At 44.4% G+C, this 23,926-nt stretch overlaps 7 protein-coding genes across 7 annotated transcripts; 4 read left to right on the top strand and 3 right to left on the bottom strand.

Annotated features, from left to right (window-relative positions):
- Nucleotides 1–111: 111 nt before the first annotated feature.
- On the bottom strand, nt 112–720 carry AOL_s00215g164 (uncharacterized protein; the record flags this gene model as incomplete). Its single annotated transcript, XM_011129366.1, has 2 exons — nt 112–593; nt 696–720. 2 exons carry the CDS (start codon nt 718–720, stop codon nt 112–114), a joined length of 507 nt encoding a protein of 168 aa, XP_011127668.1.
- A 1,363-nt stretch (nt 721–2,083) lies between these two features.
- On the top strand, nt 2,084–3,985 carry AOL_s00215g163 (uncharacterized protein; the record flags this gene model as incomplete). The annotated part of the gene is made up of 6 exons (XM_011129365.1): nt 2,084–2,343; nt 2,501–2,899; nt 2,980–3,066; nt 3,127–3,411; nt 3,467–3,581; nt 3,638–3,985. 6 exons carry the CDS (start codon nt 2,084–2,086, stop codon nt 3,983–3,985), a joined length of 1,494 nt encoding a protein of 497 aa, XP_011127667.1.
- A 1,832-nt stretch (nt 3,986–5,817) lies between these two features.
- Nucleotides 5,818–6,875, bottom strand: AOL_s00215g162 (uncharacterized protein; the record flags this gene model as incomplete). Its single annotated transcript, XM_011129364.1, has 2 exons — nt 5,818–6,452; nt 6,632–6,875. The coding sequence occupies 2 exons, from the start codon at nt 6,873–6,875 to the stop codon at nt 5,818–5,820; spliced, it is 879 nt and encodes a 292-aa protein (XP_011127666.1).
- A 3,929-nt stretch (nt 6,876–10,804) lies between these two features.
- AOL_s00215g161 (uncharacterized protein) lies at nt 10,805–13,405 on the top strand (the record flags this gene model as incomplete). The annotated part of the gene is made up of 1 exon (XM_011129363.1): nt 10,805–13,405. The coding sequence occupies one exon, from the start codon at nt 10,805–10,807 to the stop codon at nt 13,403–13,405; it is 2,601 nt and encodes an 866-aa protein (XP_011127665.1).
- Nucleotides 13,406–14,637: 1,232 nt separating this feature from the next.
- On the top strand, nt 14,638–15,632 carry AOL_s00215g160 (uncharacterized protein; the record flags this gene model as incomplete). Its single annotated transcript, XM_011129362.1, has 5 exons — nt 14,638–14,862; nt 14,947–15,050; nt 15,116–15,267; nt 15,340–15,468; nt 15,532–15,632. 5 exons carry the CDS (start codon nt 14,638–14,640, stop codon nt 15,630–15,632), a joined length of 711 nt encoding a protein of 236 aa, XP_011127664.1.
- Nucleotides 15,633–17,172: 1,540 nt separating this feature from the next.
- Nucleotides 17,173–18,315, top strand: AOL_s00215g159 (uncharacterized protein; the record flags this gene model as incomplete). The annotated part of the gene is made up of 6 exons (XM_011129361.1): nt 17,173–17,225; nt 17,310–17,461; nt 17,540–17,691; nt 17,773–17,934; nt 18,013–18,133; nt 18,227–18,315. 6 exons carry the CDS (start codon nt 17,173–17,175, stop codon nt 18,313–18,315), a joined length of 729 nt encoding a protein of 242 aa, XP_011127663.1.
- Nucleotides 18,316–20,171: 1,856 nt separating this feature from the next.
- Nucleotides 20,172–22,175, bottom strand: AOL_s00215g158 (uncharacterized protein; the record flags this gene model as incomplete). The annotated part of the gene is made up of 2 exons (XM_011129360.1): nt 20,172–21,620; nt 21,678–22,175. 2 exons carry the CDS (start codon nt 22,173–22,175, stop codon nt 20,172–20,174), a joined length of 1,947 nt encoding a protein of 648 aa, XP_011127662.1.
- Nucleotides 22,176–23,926: the final 1,751 nt, after the last annotated feature.

Here is a 23,926-nt window from a genome sequence, read left to right as displayed (position 1 = left end):
ACTCTGGCCGGGTCAGCGCCGCTGAGTCCGATCCTAAAGACTCGACTGGGCGAAACTAAAGCCTTTGGATACCATTTATCGAGGAAAGCCCGGAACCATATGAGTTATCATTCAGTCGTCGCCAAACGATAGCTTGACCTTTTGCTTTGGTCGGGGCTTCTTCTTTTTCGGTGCTTCGTCCCCCTTGTCCTTTCTGTCGGCTTTCTTGGCCTCGTCGTCTGAAGCTTCCGCCCCGACAACCTTCGCGATCTTCCGTTTTTGTGTTTTAACGCCTATCTCGAGAACCGAATCCTTTGATTTTTCATTCTTAGTCCGCTTTGATTTATCCTCGAGGTCTCCTTTGGATAATTTGTCTGGGTCAGCCTCCTGCCCTTCCTCTTCTTCTGAAGACTTGGCCTTTGCAGCTGTTTCCTCTTTCAAGGCGTCGAATTCTTTCCCAGATAAAGTTGTATTGTCTTCGAGAACGTAGACAGGTTCATCTTCTTCTTCTTCCTCAGGGTTGCGCTGCTTCTTCGGTCTATTCAACGGGCGTTCTTGATACACCCCAGCTGTCTGTGCTCTCAGTCGCTGTAGAAAGGCTGGTTCCTTCGATTCTGTTATTTTTTAATAAAAAAGTCAATTCAGTATTCAGGACATATATTTTCTTTCCATTTACAAATTCAGTATATGCATCAATATTGAGACACCAAACGTACCGTAACTTAAATTCTTATGAGCCATAATTTGCGCAATGGTGAGAGAATATAAATGTGATTTTCTAAATCAGCCTGGGTAGGTAGACAGGCAGGCGTTTAGCCCTGGACGTAGAAGTAAGTTCTTCGAACTGAAATCAAGCTCTTAAAACAAAGATGCGCAAGTTGGACACAGATTCCGGAAGTTGCCTTTCAGGGCCACACCCGCTAGACAACTTTCGACGACCACTTTAAGTAGGTTTCAGGGACACCGCCTTCCAAACGGAGGTGTCTACCCGACGGTACAGAGGGTGTGACCCGTGCAAGGGGGGTGTGTGTGGGAGATTTCTGGACTGTAGTGGAGTGCAGGTCAGTGTGGAACTGTGTTCCAGGTTTCAGGTTTCAGGGCGACAGAAAAGCATAAAAAAAATTTAAGAACAAAAAAAATTCTTTCGCCACATGGCCATAGACGAGTTATCGAGAGTTCGAAGCCAGAATGTCGGGGATTGGGATTCTGTTTCATCCACAGGCTTATTTCAAGCGACCAAATGAGAAGGTTGAACTGGCTGATGGTGGTGGCCGTGCATGCAGTGCAGACATGCTTGGGTAGTATACGCACAGTGCGGTGTAGTACGTACCTATCCCACCATAAGACACCACCACCACCACCAATGCCCTCGCTCGGAGTTCCAATTTAGATTCACAAGCGGATTTCTTGGTGTTCTTAGTTTCGTTTTATTTTTTTTTTTTAATTAATATAATATTGCCCTGCTTGCCCAGGTACATTTACATATAGGTACAGTTACATACATCGTATTGCCCCGTAGCATGAACCAGAGTATGAGCATGAGCATTAGCCATTGTCCTTGACCAAGCATCAGCATTCACTACTTCGTTCTCATCCCCCCATTCATCTTTCCTCTTACTCCTCTTCCTTACTCAATTCGCCCGTCGACGACAGCCTCTTCAAATCTCTTACCCCCTGTAGACTCCTATGTCTATACATCTATCGATTCTGCAGTATATTATAATATAAAGCTGTATCCTGTGGTGGCCGCCATCCCCTTATCTACAGACACACGCGTTGGACGGATTCCATGTTCTAGCCCGTTTTTCGGCTCTCCTTCTCAAACGTGCTTTGCGATATCCCCTACTATCCGCTCGAAAGCTTCCACTACCCCGTCGGTTCTTCATCCATTTCGACTTTTACTCGATCTCCTTCCTATCAATCTGGTTCATATCATCGGTATCTTGGTTTTCATCTAATTTGTTAGCTTTTCAAAATCCTCATTCGCCTTTTTTTTCCCCTCCCGTCTAGCTTCGCCAACGTGGACTCGATAACCGTCTCCCCTTTATAGCGGATCCGGCCCCCTCTGGGGCTCCATATCTGTCTGCGCTTCCACCACGCCATCATGGCTGCCGACAATCTCATAGGCAGGAGAAGAGGCTTCCTGGACTTCATCCCGTTTCGCAAGCTTCAACCATACGGCAAAGGGTTCTTCTCGAAGCGGATTCGCCTCAATGCTGGTTCAACTGTTACAATACCCCTGGCCGTAGTTGTAGCTTTCCCAGTTCTCATCATCATCGTCATCTTGGTGCTAGTAAGCCTACATTCTGATTCTCCGGGTGTAATTCAAAATCTACCTTTGATCAACAGGGAGCCTGGGATTTTGTAAGTTTTTTCTCCTTTCCTTAGAGTTTTTTCTTCTCTCTTTTTTTTTTTAAGGTCCCTTCATGCGAGTGTCGTATGCCCAACGCGTTTCGGAAAAAAAGTTGGATGGGCAGCGTGAACACAGCTAATTATAGATACCTTTTCACTATAACTACAGAAAAATCAACGAAACGTACGATAAGCCATTCGTAACGGGCTGCTTAGAACCAGCCGTCGATCTTCCGAGAGCAAATGCAGCGTTTGTCGTTCTGGCAAGAAATAAGGAACTGGATGGTGTAATCCAGTCTATGAAGTCGATCGAACGCCATTTCAACCATTGGTTCCACTATCCTTATGTCTTCCTCAACGATGGGGAGTTTAATGAATCCTTTAAAGCCACGGTGAAGAAATATGCGAGCTCAGAGGTGGAATTCGGACAGATCGATTCTAGCATGTGGGGTTTTCCGGACTGGGTAAACCATGATGATGCAAAGGAAGCCATCGCAAAGCAGGGTGATCGGGTAATCATGTATGGTGGCATGGAGAGCTACCATCACATGTGTAGATTTTACTCAGGGTAAGCCTCCTGCGTCAAGGAAAAAAGATAAATGATTGGTCTGGGGATGCTTGATAGCTAACTCTAAATCCGGGTGGCAGATTCTTCTATAAGCATCCTCTCCTCGAGAAATACAAGTGGTACTGGCGATTGGAGCCGGATATCAAGTACTTCTGCGATATCACCTAGTAAGTTCGACAATTTAGCACCAAAATTAAGAGCCCTCGGAACTAGCTAACAGTTTATAGTGACCCATTTGTTCACATGGAACGACATAACAAGACTTACGGATACACAATTGCTGTTAAGGAGCTGAAGGAAACGGTCCCGAATCTATTCAGATACGCCACGGCATACAAACGGCTCAATAAAATTCCTACAACTGGCCTCTGGGACATGTTCGCTGATCAAGCTGAGCCGCCGAAAGAGGAACCCGAAAAATCCGACGATGCTACCGAGGACCTCCCGAAAACTTCACCTCGAAAACCACTGCCTGATATCGACGGTGAAAATATGGAAGGCGAGAAGTATAAGTTAGTATAAATCTTTTGGTATAGGGTCTCGAGCAAAGCTAACTGGGAGGCTTAGCATGTGTCATTTCTGGAGTAACTTTGAGATCGCAAGACTTGACTTCTTCAGGAGCAAAGAGTACGAAGACTTCTTCCAAATGATGGATAAATCAGGTGGTTTTTGGACAGAACGGGTAAGCTACCTGAAAACGCGAATATTTTCGATGATTGAAAGTTAATTATTGTATAGTGGGGAGACGCACCGATTCATTCATTGGCTGCTGGAATCTTATTAGACACCAAAGATATCCACTACTTCCGCGACATCGGCTACCGACATACTACTATCCAACATTGTCCCGCGAACGCTCCTGGAAAACAATTAACACGCAAACCATTCTTTCACACGGAAGACATGCAACGAAATAAACGACTCGCGAAAGAGGATGATGCATACTGGGCTAACTACGACACACCGAAGCACAATGGTGTTGGATGCCACTGCCGCTGCGATACCGATATCGAAGACGTTGAAGGCAAACCCGGTAGCTGCACACCTGAATGGGTTAAAGTTGCGGGAGGTTGGCTACCGGAATAATGATGCAATTTTCAACTCCTTCCTACCAGTTGCTAAATTGCATTTTTTTTCCCCTCCGCTGACTTACTCTCAGCGCATTACATACGTACAGATAATGTTTGTTATTACCCGTTTCTAATGACACTTTTCCTTTTAACATACATATATCGGACTTTAGCCATGGTATTTATAGCTTGTTTCTTTTGAGGCATTGGAGTTTTTTTTGTCCCTTCCTCCTACCCCCCTTCACCATTCTGGCGAACCGTCCATGCGCATGCGGGCATCTCTAGCTGAACTTTTCATTTCTCTTTCCTCCATGTGGCTTTTATTCATAAATGTACATAATATAAATTCTTCGGTTTGGCTATGCGGCTTCCTTTCTCCTTTCGTATCATGAGACCGCCTAATTTCTTCTTTTCTCTTTCTTTTTTTATTTTCTATATATTTTTTTTCTATATATTTTTGTGAGGCCTTCGCAACCTATTGACTTCGTTCTTTAAACCAACCAACCACCGACATGACCCCGGCTGCCCTCTTTCAGTATGAATATTCTTCTTTTTTCTTTTCTTTTTACGTGTAAAGTTTTAAACATAGGCAAAGATACTTTGCATCCTGTTATCCTTAGAGGTCTGTAGCGTTGGAGAATAACCTAACTACTACCTAAGCTTAGGTACTAGGTTCTAGTTAAACCTATTCATAATACATTACAGCTCGAGCTCTCGTATATAATAGTTTTTTTTTTTTTTTAAAAAAAAAAAAAAGACTTAGCCTCGAACCTAGAAATGACGCCGCGCCGGCTGGCTGCCAGGTTCTAAGCTGTGTATGCATATGAATGTACATACACGAATACGAGGTCCCTTTACTATAGATTTACTGATATATACTTGGACGGATGCAGCTATACGTTTCACATTTAGTTAGAATGCAACCGCACACCTCTCTTCCCTACCCTCCTCCCTCCCTCCCCCATGTGGATTACTTCCGCTCCCGTGGTATGGCATGTTCCGTTTGTATTAGTCTATGCCACATGTTAAGGGTAGATATTAATGTTATAGGTATAAGTAAAAGTTGATGATTGGTTGGTTAATTTTTTCCTTCTGTCAATTGAGGCCTTTATTGCGTGAAATTGGAGACTGGGGTGGTGAGACGAGGGAAAATACAACATCTACAACGCAGGTTTTTGGGTAGCTGATATATATAACTTATTTGGTCATGGCTTATCTCGTAAACCAGTGGCTCGTTTTCGACGTGTCGGTGATTATTAAATTTAAATAGGGTGAGAAGAGGTATTTGGATAGTCTCGTAACTAAGTATTTGGAATGGAGTATAAGCTATATATGCGTATATGGCATTAGGATAAGTATATTTGAATCTGGTCTGGGTACGATTTAGTCATCGATTTCTCTTTAAATTTTCTCTGAATATGTAAAGTATCGACTCTGGCTAATCTCCGAGAGTCTGTAGCTTCTAGCTATTAACCCGCACTTCGGGGGTATAAAGTATGAGGATCTACACCATTGTAGTTCGTATGCGTAAGCCATTTTCGAAGCCCGGTCGAAGATATTATGTATTAATACAATTTCCCCCAAACAAAAAAAAAAAAAATACAGAAAACGAAAGTCCCAAACTTCAAATCGTAGACCGCATTGTACAAAAAAAACCAAACGACAAAATTTGGAAAAGATCCCAAAAAAGATAGCAGAAGGCCCCGCGATCGCTAGAATAAATCATTACTACCGCTATAAACTCATGATAATTTTTTCTCTCATAGAAAATCCTCGGTTTAAAAAAAATAAAAGGATTGAAAGAGGAAAAGCCAAAAAAAAAAAAGAAATACCATTTTATCTTTCAAACTACTTTGCTTCATCCGCGCTGCCTCTGGCAACAGGTAACTCCCCATAATGCGCCGCAGAAAGCTCATAAACCGTCGTAGGTTGCATTAACCGCTGCGATTGCGCTGTCTCGTGGTCTGGATACGATCCTCCCAACTCTGCTGGCGGCGGGGGAAACATGTGGGATGGCTTCCTCCTCGCAAACGGCCAGAATATTCGTTTCTTTTCTGGATCAGTAGGATCTGTGGCTGTATGATCCGGTGCTACTGGAGGTGTGGAGGGACGTTTTCTGAAGAACATGTGGCGGATGATTAATGCTGCGATGATTAAGACGGCGATTGTTATACCGACTGCTATTCCGGCTTTTGCGCCGGATGAGAGACCTGATGATGGTTGTGGGGTGGAAGTTGTGGAACTAGAACTTAGTGGAGGGTCGGAGTCTATGCCTCCTGGGCTTGTGGGGTTGCTATTGGTGCCTGTACTTCTGGTTGCACTGGAGGTTGAGAGGGTGCGGATGCGGGTTGAGATTGTGGTTGGAGGGTTTGGAGTACAGTTATCGACGGAGAAGGAGAGGAAGAAGGCACCGATTGAGGTACATTGGTTTTCGCGGATGGCGGTAGGGTCTTCGGTACAATTCTCGTCGCTATAAGCAGATACTATTTGGATAGAAATTGGAATTATATTAATTTATGTTTTTCTTCTTCTTTTGAATAAGAATGTATTTGGGTTTAGAGTTTGGTTGGATTTATAAAGATGTATATAAGCGTATGGAAGGTAACGTTACAGCATTTGATTTTTAAGGGATTAGGGAATTAATTGGAAATTCTATACATACTTGTGCAACCATGGCCGAGAAAGGCTATTGTCAGCGACGAAGCATTTGCTGTTGCGATTTTATGACAAGCCCCGTCCGGTGTACCTGGCTGTCGAGGCCGAGGCCGTTGGACACAATCTTCGTCGGTGTATGCAAAAATCGAACTTTCGTTACTTGTATCCTGTCCAATAGTTGTTCCGGCCAAAAAGAGAAGGGAAAAGACAAGACATAATAGTCTTGATAGTCGGAGGCTTTCGGACTTCATGATGCGTATATATCCCTGACCGTGGTTGATATCGATATTCGCGAATTCGTCTTGGTCTTTTGTCGAATATATATTAATGTAATGGTACCGTATGCCGCTAACCGACGCTTGTCGAATATAATTTCCCTTTCGACCTCCCTTTGTACAAAAACCAACTTCGGCTCTTGTTGGAATCGAAAAAAGCGATATTCGCGCTCTTAAATATTTAAATCGAAGGGTTGGTCAGATCGAATATGGCGTTCTTAGTATTATTGTGAAATCGAGTTAAATATTGAACCAGCTCAAGAGGTTTCCCCACATAGCAAGGCCAAGTGAAACCAGTATATGGACCCGTTTAATACCAATTGTCGTCAATAGCGAGTTCCTCGTAGGGCTCCGTTGTCCTAAGCTAAGATTTCCCCCCGAGACATCCAAAGCGCAAGGGAAGAAAAGAGAGCCGCAGAATTAATTCAATGACAAGGACAATTGTTTATATATATATAGGCTAGGTATATATAGAACTGAGCCCAGCTTGCTGAATTTAATCCCAAAGAGCTCGAGCTTCTAAAGAATGAAAAGAATTGTGGATAAATATAAACGGAACCCCGGTTGTTAAAGCGGTTCTCTCCTACTTAAAGGGTACCAGCGCCAACAAAAGGAAAGAAGAGAAAGAGGGAGAAACAATAGGTATTGGATGAGTGGATGGTGTAAGACGACCAGCCTCTAGTCTAGTTACTGCAAGGAGGGAGCACCCCGGGGTTTAAAGACCAGGGACGGAAACTTGGCTCATTCTTATCTGCACCTACCTTATCTGTCTATGAGAGAAAACAACAACAGAAAGGGCAAGGGAAATTTTCAATTTATGGAATTTCGAATATCAGCCGCATAGGAAGAGGTCAGAAAATAATTTATAAAGTGTTAAAACTATCCAATAATCTACGTGAACCTTGGGATGTTTAGACGTTTGCATGAGTAATCGAAGAATTAATTGTAGACTAAACCTCTGTGTACTGTGTCAGGGTTGGGTCATGGGTGGAGAGAACTGTTGGACAAGGCTTTTCATATGATATTTTTCCTTTCCGGCATCCCATCATCCGTTTCTCTCGACAAATACTCGATTAGTTGCCATTGGGGGGCGACCACAAGGCCGAGGATAAAATGGGGGGGGGCAGCCTGACCACCATTTTAGAAATAAATTCTGTGCTTGCGCCGACTCGACATACTTAGCTGCTGCAGCAGCGATCTTAAGCTTGTTACATGCAGCGCCAGGATTGCAATTGCGATTCCCGTCGTTGGACTTGGCCGGCCGGGAACGCCATAACTCGTCCACCAGGAAGATTCCGCGATATTAATGCATACTTCTGTCACATATAGTGTTCACCCCGCCAATAGTTCTGTTTTTGACTGTGCTTTGACTCCAAAGTCGGAGGACCGACGTACATTTTACCCAGCGGTTGCAGGACGGCCAGGCTTGGGTCCAAGTCGTCGGGTTCGAGTCCTTCTTTTCTGTGAGGGTCGAAAAAGATATACCATGCATTCGCATTTTTTTTCGCCGTGCATGGGAAGCTGCAGATTGTTCAAATGCCAGCGCGTGTTTTTACGGCCCTCCCGGACGGAGTATGTCTGCGCATGGGGTACGAAAATTGTGAGGACCATCCTTGGCTTCTTCAATTTCTTTCTGATGATTCGAAGTATTATGACCCTAGAATCGAATCGTTTATGTTTCCAACGTACCGTGCCAGTGTTAGCCAGCGAGGCTACCTGGGCAGAAAAGCTTGATTCGAGTGATCGAGATCCACATGTTAGTTAGTCGGTACATAGAAATTAAATTAAAAGTTCGCAGTTCGCGAAAAACTTAACCGTATGCCGATTCCGACTCCACAGTTGGTCCGGTCAGCAATTAACCAAAATTGGACCAGGTCGTGTTGGTCAGTGGAGTCGAGTCGGTGAGAGCCTGTAGGCCTGTAGGCAGCTGGTGGATGCTAATGGTCGAGCTCATGACATGACATGACATTGTAAGTACAGAGCACGGATCAATTGCAAGGTCGGGCTAATGCAACAGGAATGAAACACGGACCGACCACCGCAGAGCCGCATTTCACCAGTCATGTCCTTGTATACATCTATTAGATATATAATGCCATGACAAGGCTTAATATTAAAACAGTCGAGAAGGGTTCTGCATAGACGCCTATAGCTAGCTACGGAACCGGGTGTATATTTATAAATAATATATCAATCAAAAACCCTTACCTCTATTATAAGTATATTCTACGGCTGCAGGTTGTATTCGCATGGACGCCAAATATTGGTGACAAAGAAATAGTCCGAAATCCTATCATGCATGTGCATGTTTCGGGCGTCTCATGTCGGTGTTTCATTCGGCCTGTAGATGAGTATACTATTCGAGTACACTCTTGATACAAGATGTATCTACCTATACACTAACTATTTCGGATTCGGAGATCGTTATGCAGGTAGATGTATATTAGATAAATACTAATACTAGTATACTATGAAAAATCTAGAAATTAAAGGATCGCAATGGAGTAGACGTATACTAAGTAAGTATACTCATAAATTTAAGATTTTGGGTGAACTTTAGCAGAGACTGAAAGCATGCAGGTCACGTCACGTCAACAGCCGTTGCATTGTCGAATATTCACTACCTACGTAAGCATCGATTCGGTATCCTTAGCTTGCATGGGATACTTAACTTATGGATGTATCTTCTTGATACACCATTGTTCTCATATTGATTTGTTTCTCCAAAGATATTAATATACTGATCGTATACTATATTTGTACATGTAAGTTAAGTAGAGTGCAAAAACACGCCAAAGCTAGAGCCGTGACCGCGCGAGATCTCCGCATCAAAGGAGGAAGTGGGGTGATAAGCTCAGTACGACAAACTCGATCCGGCGAACTGACAGCCGTTTGCTAGCTGGACCTCTTTAAATTTTTATAATTTATTATCTACTATTATCATCATTAGTTTATAATGGTGTCTAGGATTCTCCTTGAGGTTTCTTTTTTTTTTTTTTTTTTTTTTTTTTTTGTTTTGAAGAGTAGCTAGTAGTACGTAGCCGGACTTGAGCCGGTGAGCCCCGCGTTTTAACACATTCTCGGAGCTTCGAGGCTGCCGTCATTGTCATTGTCATTCTCTTTCACATTCACATTCACATTCACCGTCACAATAATATTAATCACCAGACAGTCTTATCTATTCCTACGAGGCCCGTCGTATCGACATTTACAGTTCATACTTCGATACCCTTGATACCCAACTCAACTAAGATCGTACTCGATATCCTCGAGGGTATAGCTGCTAGTTGTTCCCCGATCTCTGGTAGGTGGTGCTGTCCTGTCCTGCTTCCTTTTACAGGCTGTTGGCCATTCCCGGTTAGACTGCCAGGATCCTCATCAGGTAACGGTCGGGATCCTGTGGTAGCCCTCCATCTGCACTGCACTGTATCTCAGTCGAAGTCCCAGTTTCTCAATCATCGATTTCAAAGACACGAAGCAATCTGCATATTAATTTACTTGCTTAACTGTATTCCTTCTACTTCTCCTTCCCCTTCGTGTTCATACTTTAATCTCATACTATCCACCTTTTTCTTTCGGAGCTTGTAAGCTTAAGCTTGTTCATCAGCCCTGTTTGTCCGCCCGCTACATTTGGTTGCATTGTTTGGCGGGGTATCACTGGCTGTCCCTCTCAAACTATCTCATGGGCGCAAGGCTCAGGGACACTGGCAGCACCTGAACTGAACAAGCTTCAAGATTATTCAGTCATAGCTATCCAAGTAGCTGGCTGTTCTCCATCAATACCTATTTCCGTCCGAACTTTCCACTTAGTAAGCTCCTTTCTGCTTGTCGTGCCTTCCAGCTCCATCCATTTGCCTGTCTGCGTTCTTCTCCCAAACCAGCCTGCGTAGACATTAATACGTACGATGACTCCAGACAAGGCTTCCCAACTAACACTCTGCCAACAACTCCATAGGATCCCCTATTATCCCGCCGAAGTTCTGAGCCGCAGCCAGGACTTCAACCCTTACATCTCGATGTCTAAGAAAAGTCGCAAGATGATTTCCCATCCGGACGATAGTGATGACGGCCTCCTAGGCGAGAGCACTTACGAAATACTGTCAGACCTCTCTATTCCAAGTCACTCGGATGACGACGACGATGACCTCTCGTCCCTCGCCTCCTTAGCTGAAGACACTGCCGATGAAGACGAAGAAGGCGAGGGTGACGAGCAGGAATTCCTTTTCCCAAGTCCTAATTCCGAAGTTCCAAAGGAAAGTCCCAACGAGGATCTTCAGAGCTCGACATATCCCGAGTCTGTTCCTGATGTTCCCGATACCTTCGAGTCTGCCGGTATACCCTCTTATACCGGCTTGGACCAGCACGAGCCTCCTACCGTCCACAATGTCGTCAGTGAGGAATCGCTCAGCGATGTTACCATCCGTTTCGATGAAAAACCCGTGCCCTTGGGACCTCAGTTTACATTAGCTCATGATCTTCAAGAGTTTACCGGAGAAGAGTTTAAGGAAGTCCTGGCTAGTTCCTCTGCTCCCGAGGATGTAAAGAACTTATATTCTCTTCTTCGGTGTTCGTTAGCAGTTGACCCACTCAGCGTCAAGGACACTTTCCGTGTCCTCTACGTCGGTGATGAGTCAGCTAAAGACGAAATCTTCAGGAAAATCGGGGCCGCTTTGGTTGTATCGACGTCCTACGAAAGCCTTGAAGATTCCAAATCTTCGGCCCGATTCAACGTGGTCCCTGTGACATCATTTGGGAACTCTGCCTCGACACCGGACGTCGAACTCGTCGAGTCGTTCGGGTTAGAAATGGCGGTGGATACCTGTGCCTTTGCTTACCCCTCAAACGATGACACGGATCTCGACACATTGTCTCTAGTTATCAAACCAAGGATGCTTGTTCGCTCACGTAAGGCTGGGGCCGGCTACAAGCTCGACAAGTTGGAGGCTCCGGGCTGGAGACTCCCCGATCTTGCCATCTTTTATTGTGAAGCTAGTGATGATGCTCGTCAACGTGCAACTCGATCTTGTGCCCGTTCCTTCCTTTCACGCCACGGCGTCCCTTTCATTTTCATTTCCGATAAGAAGCTTTACAAATCGACCGAAGAATTCGATATCGACTTTCATGCCCTCCATATAGCTATCGAAACGCGTAAGAGGACCGAGGACGGCAAGAGGCTACGAGAAGTTTACAAAGAGCTTCCGGTAGATATGCATAGCTTTATCAATGTTGATGTCCAACAGCTCAGCAGGAATTTGGCAATCATTGTTAAACAGAGGGACGAGGACGAAGACCGTTCAATGGTGAAGAGCATGACGATTTGGGATAAGTTTCAAGAAATCATCGAAGCCTTCGAAGGGAGGACACAAGATCAGGCCTTCAACGTTGGTATTGTTATCGTGGCTGGATTGATACTCAGCACTATCTGCTTGGCCCTCTCTGTTGTCTTCGTTTCTTTCTTGAAACCTTCTAATATTCAGCTGGAAACCTCTACTGCATTGATATCGCCGATTCAAAACTCCCTCACATCGAAGTCTCAAATTTCCACGAGCTTGAGCGTATACACTTCGACATCTACCACAAGCCTTTCTGTAACGAAGAGCAAGTCACCATCTACCACTTCGGCAAAGCTTAAGAGCTCCACATCCTCCCCTCCAAAAGTCTTACCTCGGGTTCCTTCCAGTATCATGACTGCTGGTATCAAATCGTTGAGTGTTACTGACATTCCATCGCTCCCCGCCAATGAGTCAAATGAGTTTGCTATGTATACCATCAGCGACGGTCATATCGTTCTTCGAGCACCCACAAAGTTCGCATCTCTAAGATGGCATCCGAAGTTGATTGTCCACGTCAAGAGAAAGAACCATACCGTCCCGGTTGAGGTTGTTACACTTTTCCGTGGCGTCTATGCCGTCAAGATGGACTTGAGTGAGGCTTGGGGTGTTTTGAACATCACAGTCAAAACGGAGAATAAGCCAATCATCAACCAGTCATTCATCCTCGACCTTGGAAACCCATGGTTGAGCACAATGGCTTGGAAAAGATCAATGCTCGCCACATCTTCAGACTTACGAAAGGCTGTCAACAAGGCATCATCAAAGGCAAACGTTTACGCCCAAAAGATCCAGGAGACCAGCAAGCAGCAAATCAACATCTGCAAGAAGGAGGTGAGGTATTTGCAAACGGAAGCCGTTAAGTTGCAGCAAGAACTTTCCAAGCAGTCCAAGGTTGCAAAGAAGACGGTCGAATCTCAACTCAGGCTTTGGAGGAACGGGTTCGACGATTTGAAAATCGATAATTATTTCGACCGGAAGTCCCTCAAGAAGTATGAAGACCAGCTTAAGCAGCAGGTCAAAAAGGCTCGCAAGAACGCCAGTAGGCTTTGGGTTCGTACCAGAGCCTCTAAGAGAATCGCTAAGAAGCGGGCGCTAAAGGTCTCGAAGAACTCGGTCTCCTGTGGGAAGAAGGGGAAGAAGGGAAAAACTGGGAAGTGTAAGAACAGCAGATAGGATATACTGTTCTTGTTCCAACGCTTCCGTCAAATTGTCGGCTATTAGGTTCTTTCACTTCTGCTGCTGTGCCATCCCGACCTATTCTTCCTCTTCCCCTCGTCCCATGCTTCATGCCTGCTCTTTCCCTTTCTTTTGTTAATTTTTTCTTTCTTTTCTTTTCTTTCTTTTTTGAAAACCCTGCCCCGCTTATATTCCGGTAATAGGCTATCGCAAAATCGCCGCTTTTTTTTATTACCCTTTTAGTTATTTGGTTTACTTGAAATATGACGGACGTATAATACACGCCGTTATTCAGAATGGAGTGTATTTTTGCAATTTACGGATGGAAGGATGGGAAGGACATAGGGGGGCTCTGGGACGGGGGGGAACGGGAAATTTGTTTCGGCGCAGTTTGGAAAGGAAGGGACCATCTATTCTTGTTTTTTTATTTTTCTTTGATAATCTCTCATACATGCAGTATGTCTGTCTTCCGGGGAAACTGGTCGGTTCTGGTGTTATAATGGATTTTACTTGGCCTTTTTAAAATTGTCCGGTCTTCGTATTATTGACCTTTCGTAGCATATACCCTAGACGTCATGATATATCGAATCACAACGCCAGTGAAATAGAATCTATAATCTAGCAAGATATCAGCTCACCTCATGTGTTCTCCAATTACATTTTAATGTTCTACTTTTTTAAAAGACGCAGCATACCCGGATCTCTAATTATCTTGAGGCCTGGAAGCTCATGACAAGGGCTATATAATACTATTATAGCAGGAGGGATCTAGATCCTGATGTGTTGCATGTGGGGTTTGTTTGTCCGTGGACTGTGCCCCTGGTGAGAGGGGAGCTAACAAGCACCCCTCCTTGGAACCGCTTCTCCTTGCATCCAAACGACACCACCCTCTCGCATGATTATAACCCCCCATACTCTCTCAGGAACATCGCCATAACTAGACCCATTCCTTATTGGTTCAGCTTCAAACCGTTTTACGTATGTATCTGTCTATCTCCATTGTTTGCAGCGCTTGGACCGCCCTTTCTGTCTTCTGTAATATTTGCCCCGCCACGCCACCGTCGTTTTCTGAACAGAAACCCGACCCTAAAAAAAAAAAAAAAAATTATTATGAAAAACTTTGCAGGAGCTTTCCATCGGAGCTTATAGCTAACCGCCCAACGCCCTTTCATTTTCTCAGGAACCTACAACTCCCATCTTCATCCAAAATCCCAATATCCTACAGAACGATGTCGTCCGACGCTAAGCCTGTCGATACTGCCCCTCCAGCTGAGGAGAAGAAGCCAGCTACCGAAGAGGCCAAGACCGAGGAGAAGAAGGAGACTAAGCCTCTCGATCTCTCCAGCGGCGTCTTTAGCATGTTTGGTGGTGCTACCAAGAAGCGCGAGGAGAAGCCCGACGAAGGAGACGATGAGCCAAGTGGTTCCTCGAAAAAGAAGGGTGGCGATGAAGAGGTTTGTTATTTACTTCTCCCTACTCTCTTTCGTACTTCGCGATTTGATGATCAGAACTGACATGACTCGCTTTTTACTATCTAGGATCAAGTCGAGGAATCCCCAGATGTCCATTTCGAGCCCGTTGTTTCTCTCAAGCCTGTTGAGGTTCCAGTAGCTGAGGAGACCGAGGATTCCACCTTCAAGATGTACGGATTTATCTATCCCAACGATAATAACAGTTTCGAGAACATCACTAACATTCCTGGTGCAGGCGAGCCAAGCTCTTCAAGTTCGATAAGGACTCTAGAGAGTGGAAGGAGCGTGGAACTGGTGACGTCAAGCTCCTCAAGCACAAGGCTAACCTGAAGACCCGCTTGGTTATGCGAAGAGACAAGACCCACAAAGTCTGCGCCAACCACTACAGTACGTTTATCAATTAGCAAACAGTGCAAATTCCAAGGGCGGGAGAACTAACAAATGCCAACTATGATATAGTCACCCCCGAGATGAAGTTAACACCAAATGTTGGAAGTGACAGGAGTTGGGTCTGGAACGTCGCCGCTGATGTCAGCGAGGGTCTTCCAGAGGCACAGACTTTGGCTATCCGATTTGCCAATAGCGATAGTATGCAACCTTCACCTGAATTAAATTGTTAGAGCGGACATCATGCTAACAGGGTATGTCTAGATGCCAACCTCTTCAAGGAAGCCTTCCTTAAGGCACAGCAAGAGAATGAGGCTTTGGTCAACCCAACCAAGACCGAAGAAGAAGAAGAGACCAAGGCTTAAATTCTACAAGCCCTGCTATCTTATGATCGGCGGAACGGCTTGCTACGTTTCCTTTCGACGCTTCTAGAGATCATATCCTATGCCCCCAGACGACATCCTGATTTCATATCATTATGCTATAGCTACCCTATTCCTTCACCCCATACCCCACTTTTGATTTGATATCTGCGCTTGTCCTACAACCCTCCCGTTTGGTTTGTAAACTACAGATGACAATCTTGTACGGGCCTTGCCATCAAAAAACAACCCGGCTCGGAAATATACTTAGGAGATCAGGAGAAGAGAACTAAGGAAATAGGAGCCCTTCCATCCCTGACCGTTATTACCTGAATAGATTATTCGGGCCTTTCCCTTTTATTACCCTCCCGTCAAGTTAATCGTTCCTGTCCTGTAGTCTTTTAGATGTGCCATGTAAGCCAGCCTTTTTTTCTTTTTCCCTTTGAAGTTTCGAACGTTTCCTAGAGATGATGAGATTGTAGCCCTGGATTCCCCAATAGAAGAATGCATTTGCTCCCTCTACAATTACAATACCTTGTTACTGTTACATGCACATACGGTAAAAATAAAAGTGCGAGAGCTTGAAGCTTTCTTAAGTGGCCAGATCCTGTTGGAAAAAGAAGCGCCAGGTCTTGGCATCCGCTAAGGCGCGTTCTCCAAAAGAGAAATCCAACGGGCACTCGTCTTGATTTTCGCCCTTTCATATAAAACACATCCCATCGCGAAAAAGCATAGTGTTCCCGTTCCCACGTCTTCAATCTGATACAGACGAAATTGGTCCCGACAGAAACACCCAGAGCCGTGGATATTCGTAGTCGACATACATTGCGAACGGCCGGCGCATCCCATATATCCCTCGTGTAACGACCAAGGAAACGTACCCCAGACCGTATATAATAGCTATTATCTGTCAACGAAGTTAGGCATACCGATATCCGATATATACGTTACACGTCTACGGCCCATATTCTTGAAATCTCGGTTTAATTGCTTTTCGGAGTTTTCGGATCCTTTCTTTCGGCCTTTTTTTCAGTTTATTTTTTTTGGAATTGGGATCATTGTTACTTCTTCTGTTTGGTTTGCTGTTGGAGTCAGGGTTTTGAGAGTATCAATTAGCTGGAAAGCTTAAGCTGGGCGGTGTATTGAGTCTCGGAGTATAGATATTCAAGATGACCGAGGTAGGTTGTTTTACTTGGATGGAAGCTGGGAGCTGGCTAAGGAGATGCTCTCGTGATGAAAGAGAGACCGAATTGGAGATGTAATTGCAACACAGTCAACACGAGGTGGCGATGGTTGGTTGCGTGCAGGTTGGGTGCTCTTGGTTATGGGCCGTCTGACTCTGGCTCTGTACCACCGTGCATAACCCGTCTCACCAACTCCCTTGCTGGGTTACATTCTCTTGGTCTGACCTTGCTCATCAAACCATCAACCAGCTATCGTATCCACTGCACTTCCTCCCCACACCATTCATCTTCACATAGCCTTCCATTCTACTGTCGCAGCTCTATTCTACTTTCAACAGTGCTCCCAAAGCTAAGCAGAGATGCCTGTCCAGGTCAAACGAAAAGTTAGGTTGACGACTACCCAGTCCGTCTTGTAAGTACACCTTCATCCTCCTGGTGTCCTACTTTTATCCATTAAATTGTTTGTACTCACATTTATTGTGTGGAATAAATACAGGGATGGGGCCAAACCCGTCGCCGAAGGGTTCCCAATGCGAGAATGGGCTATTGTCATCCATCTCCTTGATGAGAAGGGGAATGAAGTCCCTGCCAACTGCTTCGACAAGGTCACATACAAGTTGCATCCAACTTTCCAAAACCCAAACAGAGGTATACCCTTCTCTCTCTCTTTTCCTATATACTTTTATGCTTTATGGAAAATTGGATGCTGATGACGTTTATGGACAGTTATCAAGCGACCCCCATTCAAGCTTTCGGAGCAAGGATGGGGTGAATTCGACATGGAGATCGTACTCCACAGCGCTGACAAAGGCGGTGACCACACTATTAAGCATGATTTGCACTTCCAGCAGCCGAAGTATGATATTACTACTACCATAGTAAGTTGCCCCGCGCCATTATCATCATCATTACTATTACTACTAGTTTTTCAAATTATCTAACTATGGGAAATTGTATAGACCTTCAACAATCCAAAGCCTGGTTTGTTGAAACTTCTGCAAGCATCTGGACCTGTTCCTGGCTTTGATGGTTTGGGTGAAGCTGAGCCGCCAACCAGAAAGTCGCAGAAGGCGGCCCCTGAGGAGAAATCTAGCAAGAAAGCCAGTCGCAGCATGAAGAATGTAAGAGGCCCTTTGTATAAGAGGGTGATGCAACTATGGTTTGTGAATACAGGCTGATGTTTTATCTTATTTTTATAGATTGACATGGAGAAGCTAGCCGATGGTTTGCCAAAACTAGAGGAAGATGATCTTTTGAAGGTTGTCCAGATGGTTCATGAACATAAAACGCCTGACACCTACATCAAGAATGATGTCGAGCGTACGTTTCCTATTCATTCACCCCAAATATTGACGTCTTTCTATCCATTGAGGATATTCTGCTAACTTCTAGAAAAAACGGTGGCACTTATAGAGGGCGAATTTCATGTCGATCTGTACACTCTTCCAGATCATCTTATCAAGAGTCTGTGGCAATTTATGACTTCTAAGATTGATGTTTAGACGTTTTGCATATCTCCTTGATGCTCTCTCGCACATCCACACATAGCGCTTTTTTTTCTTTTCTTTTTTTTTACTTCTTCCCTCTAGTTCTTAGATCCTTCCCGATCTTTTTGTTGGGATCTCTCTTGCTTAGGTTCTAGAATGTTTTGGAGGGAAGAGGAGTTTAAGAGAGAGAGGGAGATTTGGAGAGGCCTAAAAGATGGTGCTTTTATGTATATTCTCCTGGAAGGAGGGACAACCTCTTTCTTTCTTGTTTGGTGTGGGATAGATGTGGGGAAGATATCTTCTTTTATGTCGTTTAAATGATTCAAATTCGAGGGCTTTTCTGCTTTTTTTCCTCTCTTTCTTTCTTTTTGCTCCTCATACCATTGGTACGGCAATCGGTTCTTGCTCCCTCGCTCTCTCTTTGATGCGTTATGATATCATTCAATCAATAAACGTGAATAGTAATTTTGAAAATCTTATGTATTTTAGTTCTTTCCTTTCCTTTCCTTTCCTTTCCTTTCCTTATTTCTTTTTTTCCTTTCCTTTTGTTTTGTGGAGGTATTTGTATTGTATATTGGTGTATCTTCCTGCCTTTCCCCCCGTTTTTCCTTTCCATGGATCAGCATCGACTCACTATATATTAATTAGGTATATGTGGTCTCGTCACTAGATAACTTCGGTAGTAGTATAATATATTATAGTATATATATTGTAATTTGGTATCCATTCATGAATTCAAGTTAAGTTGAGTGAATTCATGAATTCACATACATAACTAACACCCGAAGCTGACATGGATAATATTGACTGATATCGATCGGGCCGCTACTAGTTAACTTGCGAAGCAGTAGCATTAATTCTAGTAAATTTACGAGATATAAGTATTTAAATTTGAGATCGTTGTTTCTGTATTATTATATTAAGTACAGTATACATACATACACACATATAAATATGTAGTAGGTATTCATTATATTCCTTCGGGACCACCGGGGCCTTTGACCTTTCTACGTCTTCCTCTTCCTGGTCCCCTTCTTCTTGTTGTTTTTCTTCTTTGTATGTCCTTCTTCTCTTTCTCTTTCTCCTTCTCATACTAGTATAATTCTTATTCCTATACATTCCTCTTCCCTTCCGGAAGTTTGATTTCCTTTCTCCCTCTTCCATTCAATTTCTTCTTTTTTTTTTCAACATATATATAAAAAAAACCTTTTTCATCAATTGCATGTTTCTAGGTGGTAGTGGTAGTAGTAGTAGTAGTAGTACAATTGGGGGCGGGGGTATAAGATGCCATCTAAAAGACCATAAGAAATGAAGATGTTAAAAAAAAAAAAGGGGGGTCATGAACGAGGGGTATCAGTTAAAAAGAGAGATCTAGTGAAGCGAAAATAGTTGGAAAAGAAAAAAAAAGGTAACTGAAAAAACGGAATTGGTCTAATGGGTGTTTCTGACGTTATCGTAAGTATTGGCTTTGTGGTGAATGTTATTGTACCGACGTGAGAATGCGTGATGTTAGGAAAAGGGTAAAGGGAGAGGAGATAAAAGAAGAAAAAAAGGCTAAACGGGAGCGAGTGGATACACATAAAAATAAAAAAGAAACGCCCATCCCTCCCCGTCAGTTATTACAAGTGTACGCTGTAAAAGGAAAGGAACAGAAACGTAGAAATGAACATATATCATCACTTCCCTTCTCGTCCTCTCAGAGGCTACAAAAAAGGAGGGGGGAGGTAAAAGCAAGAGCACCCAAACCGACCCATTAAGTGGATGTTTTAAAAGGCTTTGTTGCGGCCGGATATTATAAAAATAGTGATTTGCGAAAAACTACATCCACTCACGAACACACGTAAACAAAAAAGTAGAGCCTTTAAATCCATCTACCTAAGGGTCAGTTTGGTATCTTGAACACCCCTCTTGATAACCTCCTCAACTGGCCACCTGGGCGCAGCAACCTTTCCACCTTTTGCAATCCTCTCAGCTTCCATCTCCGGTGTCACCCCCTCGGGGAGAGGGATAGCTCCACCAGCGATACCACTCGACAACTTCAAGTCCAATTCATCACCAACCTCGTCACAAGCTCTCAATAATCTATCAAGATCGTCTTTGTTATGCGCTGCTGACAGACAGAAACGAACACGAGAGCTGACTAGTGGAGTGGCGGGGTATCCGACGACGACGACTGAGATCTTGCGTTTAAGCATCTCTCTCGAGAAAGCTGGCATCTTGGCGGGGTTGTAAAGCATAAGAGGAACAATTGGGGAGTCATCATGGCCAAGAACGATGAATCCAAGACGTTTAAGACCAAGGCGGAGGTAACGGGAGTTGAATGCTAGACGCTGAAGACGCTCTTCGCCTTCGCCAGTGTTAAGCTCTCCAGTAATCATTTTCAGGGAAGAGGTGATCTGTGTAACGACACCGGGGGCGGGAGCCTCAGACATAAGGACACCAGCATTGATGGCACGGAGTTTATCGATGATGCACTTCTCAGCAGCGATGTAACCACCATTAGCGCCGAAGGATTTGGTAAGAGTACCCATGAGGATATCAACATCGCGGGGATCAACACCGAAGAAATCGCAGACACCACGGCCGCGGGGACCCAAAGCACCGACGGAGTGAGCTTCATCGACGAAGAGATAGAATCCATACTTCTCTCGAAGTCTGACCAAGGCAGGGAGATTGCACATGGTACCTTCCATGGAGTAGAGACCCTCGACGACGACAAGGATCTTCTTCCATGGTCTGTGGGTTCGTGGTTGACCTTGGGAGATATACTCGCGAAGCTTGTTTTCCAAGTCGCCCATGTGGTTGTGCTTGAACATATCAATCATGGCACCAGAAGCACGAGCGCCGGTACGAATGGAAGCATGGTTGAGTTCGTCAGAGATGATAAGACACCCCTTGCTAACCAAAGATGAGAAGATCCAAGCATTTGTACCGTAACCCATAGAGTAGAGGATCGAAGCCGGTTTTCCGACGAATCGGGCAATAAGAGCCTCACAGTCCACGTGAAGATCCAAGGTACCGCCGTCAGATCTGGTTCCGGCAGCGCTGACACCATACTTGCGGATACTCTCTTCAGAAGCATCAGCACAGGGACCCTCGGATTGTGCGAATCCGAGGTAATTGTAGGAGCTCATATTGAGAGTTTCGATCTTTTCTCCGGTCATGTTGAAGGTGTCATTGTAGTCCTTGCTCTCACGCCCGAGAAGTGTGATATATCGGCCGGGAACACCAGTGATTGGCCTGCTGAAGCAGTCGTCGAGTCTCTTCTTTAGTCTTCGAACGTAAAAATTGTCGAAATCGCTGTTTAATGCAGCATAACCCTACGGCTAGTGTTAGAAGACGGGGCTGGTTATTGGATGGAGCTATATGAAACCTACATTTTGAGCTTTAAGATTGGTGTACTTGCTGCTCCTGAATCGCTTGCCGAAGAAATCCCGAACATGCCCGAATATGATAAGGATAAGATAAGAGAAATAGGTGGTGAACATGATGAAGTACGGAGGTTCATCTTCTATGGGCTCCTCGAGCTCTCCACCATCGTTATGTTGGCTGACATATTTGTGGCTCGAATGCAAGAGAGGTCCGAACTGTGCATGCTTCCTAGCGGTCCGACGAGCTTCTTCCGGCGAAAAAACAACCATTGGTGCTTCCGAGGTATGTTCTCCGGTAGCGGTTGATAAGGAGATGGTCGGCAGGGAGATACTAGGGGCGCTTTTCGGAAGTGCACCAGGGTAGGAGCTGGAGAGTTTAGTCTCACCCGGCGAAGGCTTCTGTGAGGACGCAAAGAATTGCACGATCTTATTCGTCGTCCTCACAGTTGCACGCTTCGGGGTGTCGATGATGCTGCTAACGGAGCTCGAAGCTTTACGAGGCATCGGGAACCACGTGTGAATTTCACAAGAAAGCTTTTGATGCCTTTCGAGCGAGATATTCGGTGCGTGGTCGTCGTTGGTATTTTTTTTTTTTTTTTTCCTTCCGGAAAGGTGACACTCAGATGGAGACAGAGACGTCTACCAACACTGCAAGATATATAGACCTTTCTTCCCTTTTCAGCTTATTTCAACAGAAGAAAAAAGAGCAGGCAATTCTATCAAGCAGGCTGTAGGACGATGATCTGGCTAGAGTTGGGAGGGAAGGTTGGAGAGGAGGCTTTGTGAGGGGGTGGTGGTCAACCCTTGTAGCAGCTCCACTTGGTCGGTTGGTGTGGCTTCTAGGATGGGAGTTCTTTTACTGCAAGCTTGCCCAGATGTTTGTCTGCGGTAGGATGCTGCAGACAAGGGCCGCTTGGGAGCAAAAGAACTGATGAGAAGATAGGTAGAAGCTAGAAGTCTGAGGTCACTGTTGCCGTTAGCTTCCGAAGCTACTTGATCTACTTGGGAATGTGGCTGTGGGAAGGCTTTGCGTGTGGGAGAGAGAGAATATGGAAGTGTCGTGGAATGTTGGAGATTGTGTTTTTGGTTGGTGGGAAACAACAATAATGTGCTTAAATGGACTTACAGATTCGATTGAAGCTGACTGAGATTGGAGAAAAAGAGGAAGGATAAGAAGAGGAAGAAGTATATTAATGATAATAATATAAATAAAAATAAAAAAATAAAAATATTAAATATATAAAATATTAGATGGTATCGTGAGAGGATCGATTGTCCTGTCTGGAGGATGAGGATTGATAGTACTGTGATCTGGCAAAGTTGCAGTTGCAGTTGCAGCAGCAGGTCAGCCAATCGCTACGACTTTCTGTCGAGAAAGAAAGGATTTCCGAGGTTAATTGAGCGAGGTAGCCTTAGTCCGAAGGGAATTCGAACAGCCAGGTATTATTACTATTAGGTATATTATTAGAATATGGAAGTAAGTATTATTATAATTAGGGGAAGACCCCAATTGAGGTCGTTCTTTTTTGTTCGTTTCGTGGATGTTGATAAAAAAGATGGAACAAAAATAAAATCAACTAGAAAATAGGAGTAGAGATGGAGATAGAGATGGAGATAGAGGAAGAGATAGAGGAAGAGATAGAGGAAGAGTAAGAGGAAGAGGAGGAAGAGTAAGAAGAGTAAGAACCAAGTAGGATAGGACAGGATAAGAAGATGATCGCAATCGTCAATAAATATTATGCAGTCCGGTAAGACTTAAGCGGCGCGCAAACAACTTAGCCAAAGTCCCGTCCCGAGACTTTCGTAACTACTACGTATTCTTTCTCTCTTGCTGACGACAACGACTGTACAACCAAATGAAGAGAGGCCGAACAAAAAAAAAAAGAAGATGAGTGTATCAAAGAAGAGATTGTCAGGATTGAGGGAAAAATAAAAAAATAAATAAAAATTATTATTGTTATTATAATTATAAAAGTCCCCTACGGCTAGGGAAAGCAAAAGGAAGGAAGTCAGAGTGCTTGAGGGTGCGAGACAACCACAAGTCGGTCGGCACGAGGCGGATCTGTGCATGCGCTGGGAACGGACAAGACAAAAAAAAAAAAATTATATTATATTGGACCCAGCAGGAGAATTTTTTAGCGTGGTAATTTTACTTTGCTCCTTTTTTGCTGTGTCAGCACCAAACCGACGCGGCTGGCTGGCTCGTTCGCTCGCTGGTTGGGTGGGTGGGCCATGGCTGGCTGGCTGGTTCTCTT

Source organism: Orbilia oligospora, assembly GCF_000225545.1.
Source record: "Orbilia oligospora ATCC 24927 unplaced genomic scaffold scaffold00215, whole genome shotgun sequence".
Classification (NCBI taxonomy): domain Eukaryota; kingdom Fungi; phylum Ascomycota; class Orbiliomycetes; order Orbiliales; family Orbiliaceae; genus Orbilia; species Orbilia oligospora.
This window is presented reverse-complemented; position numbering and strand designations above follow the sequence as displayed.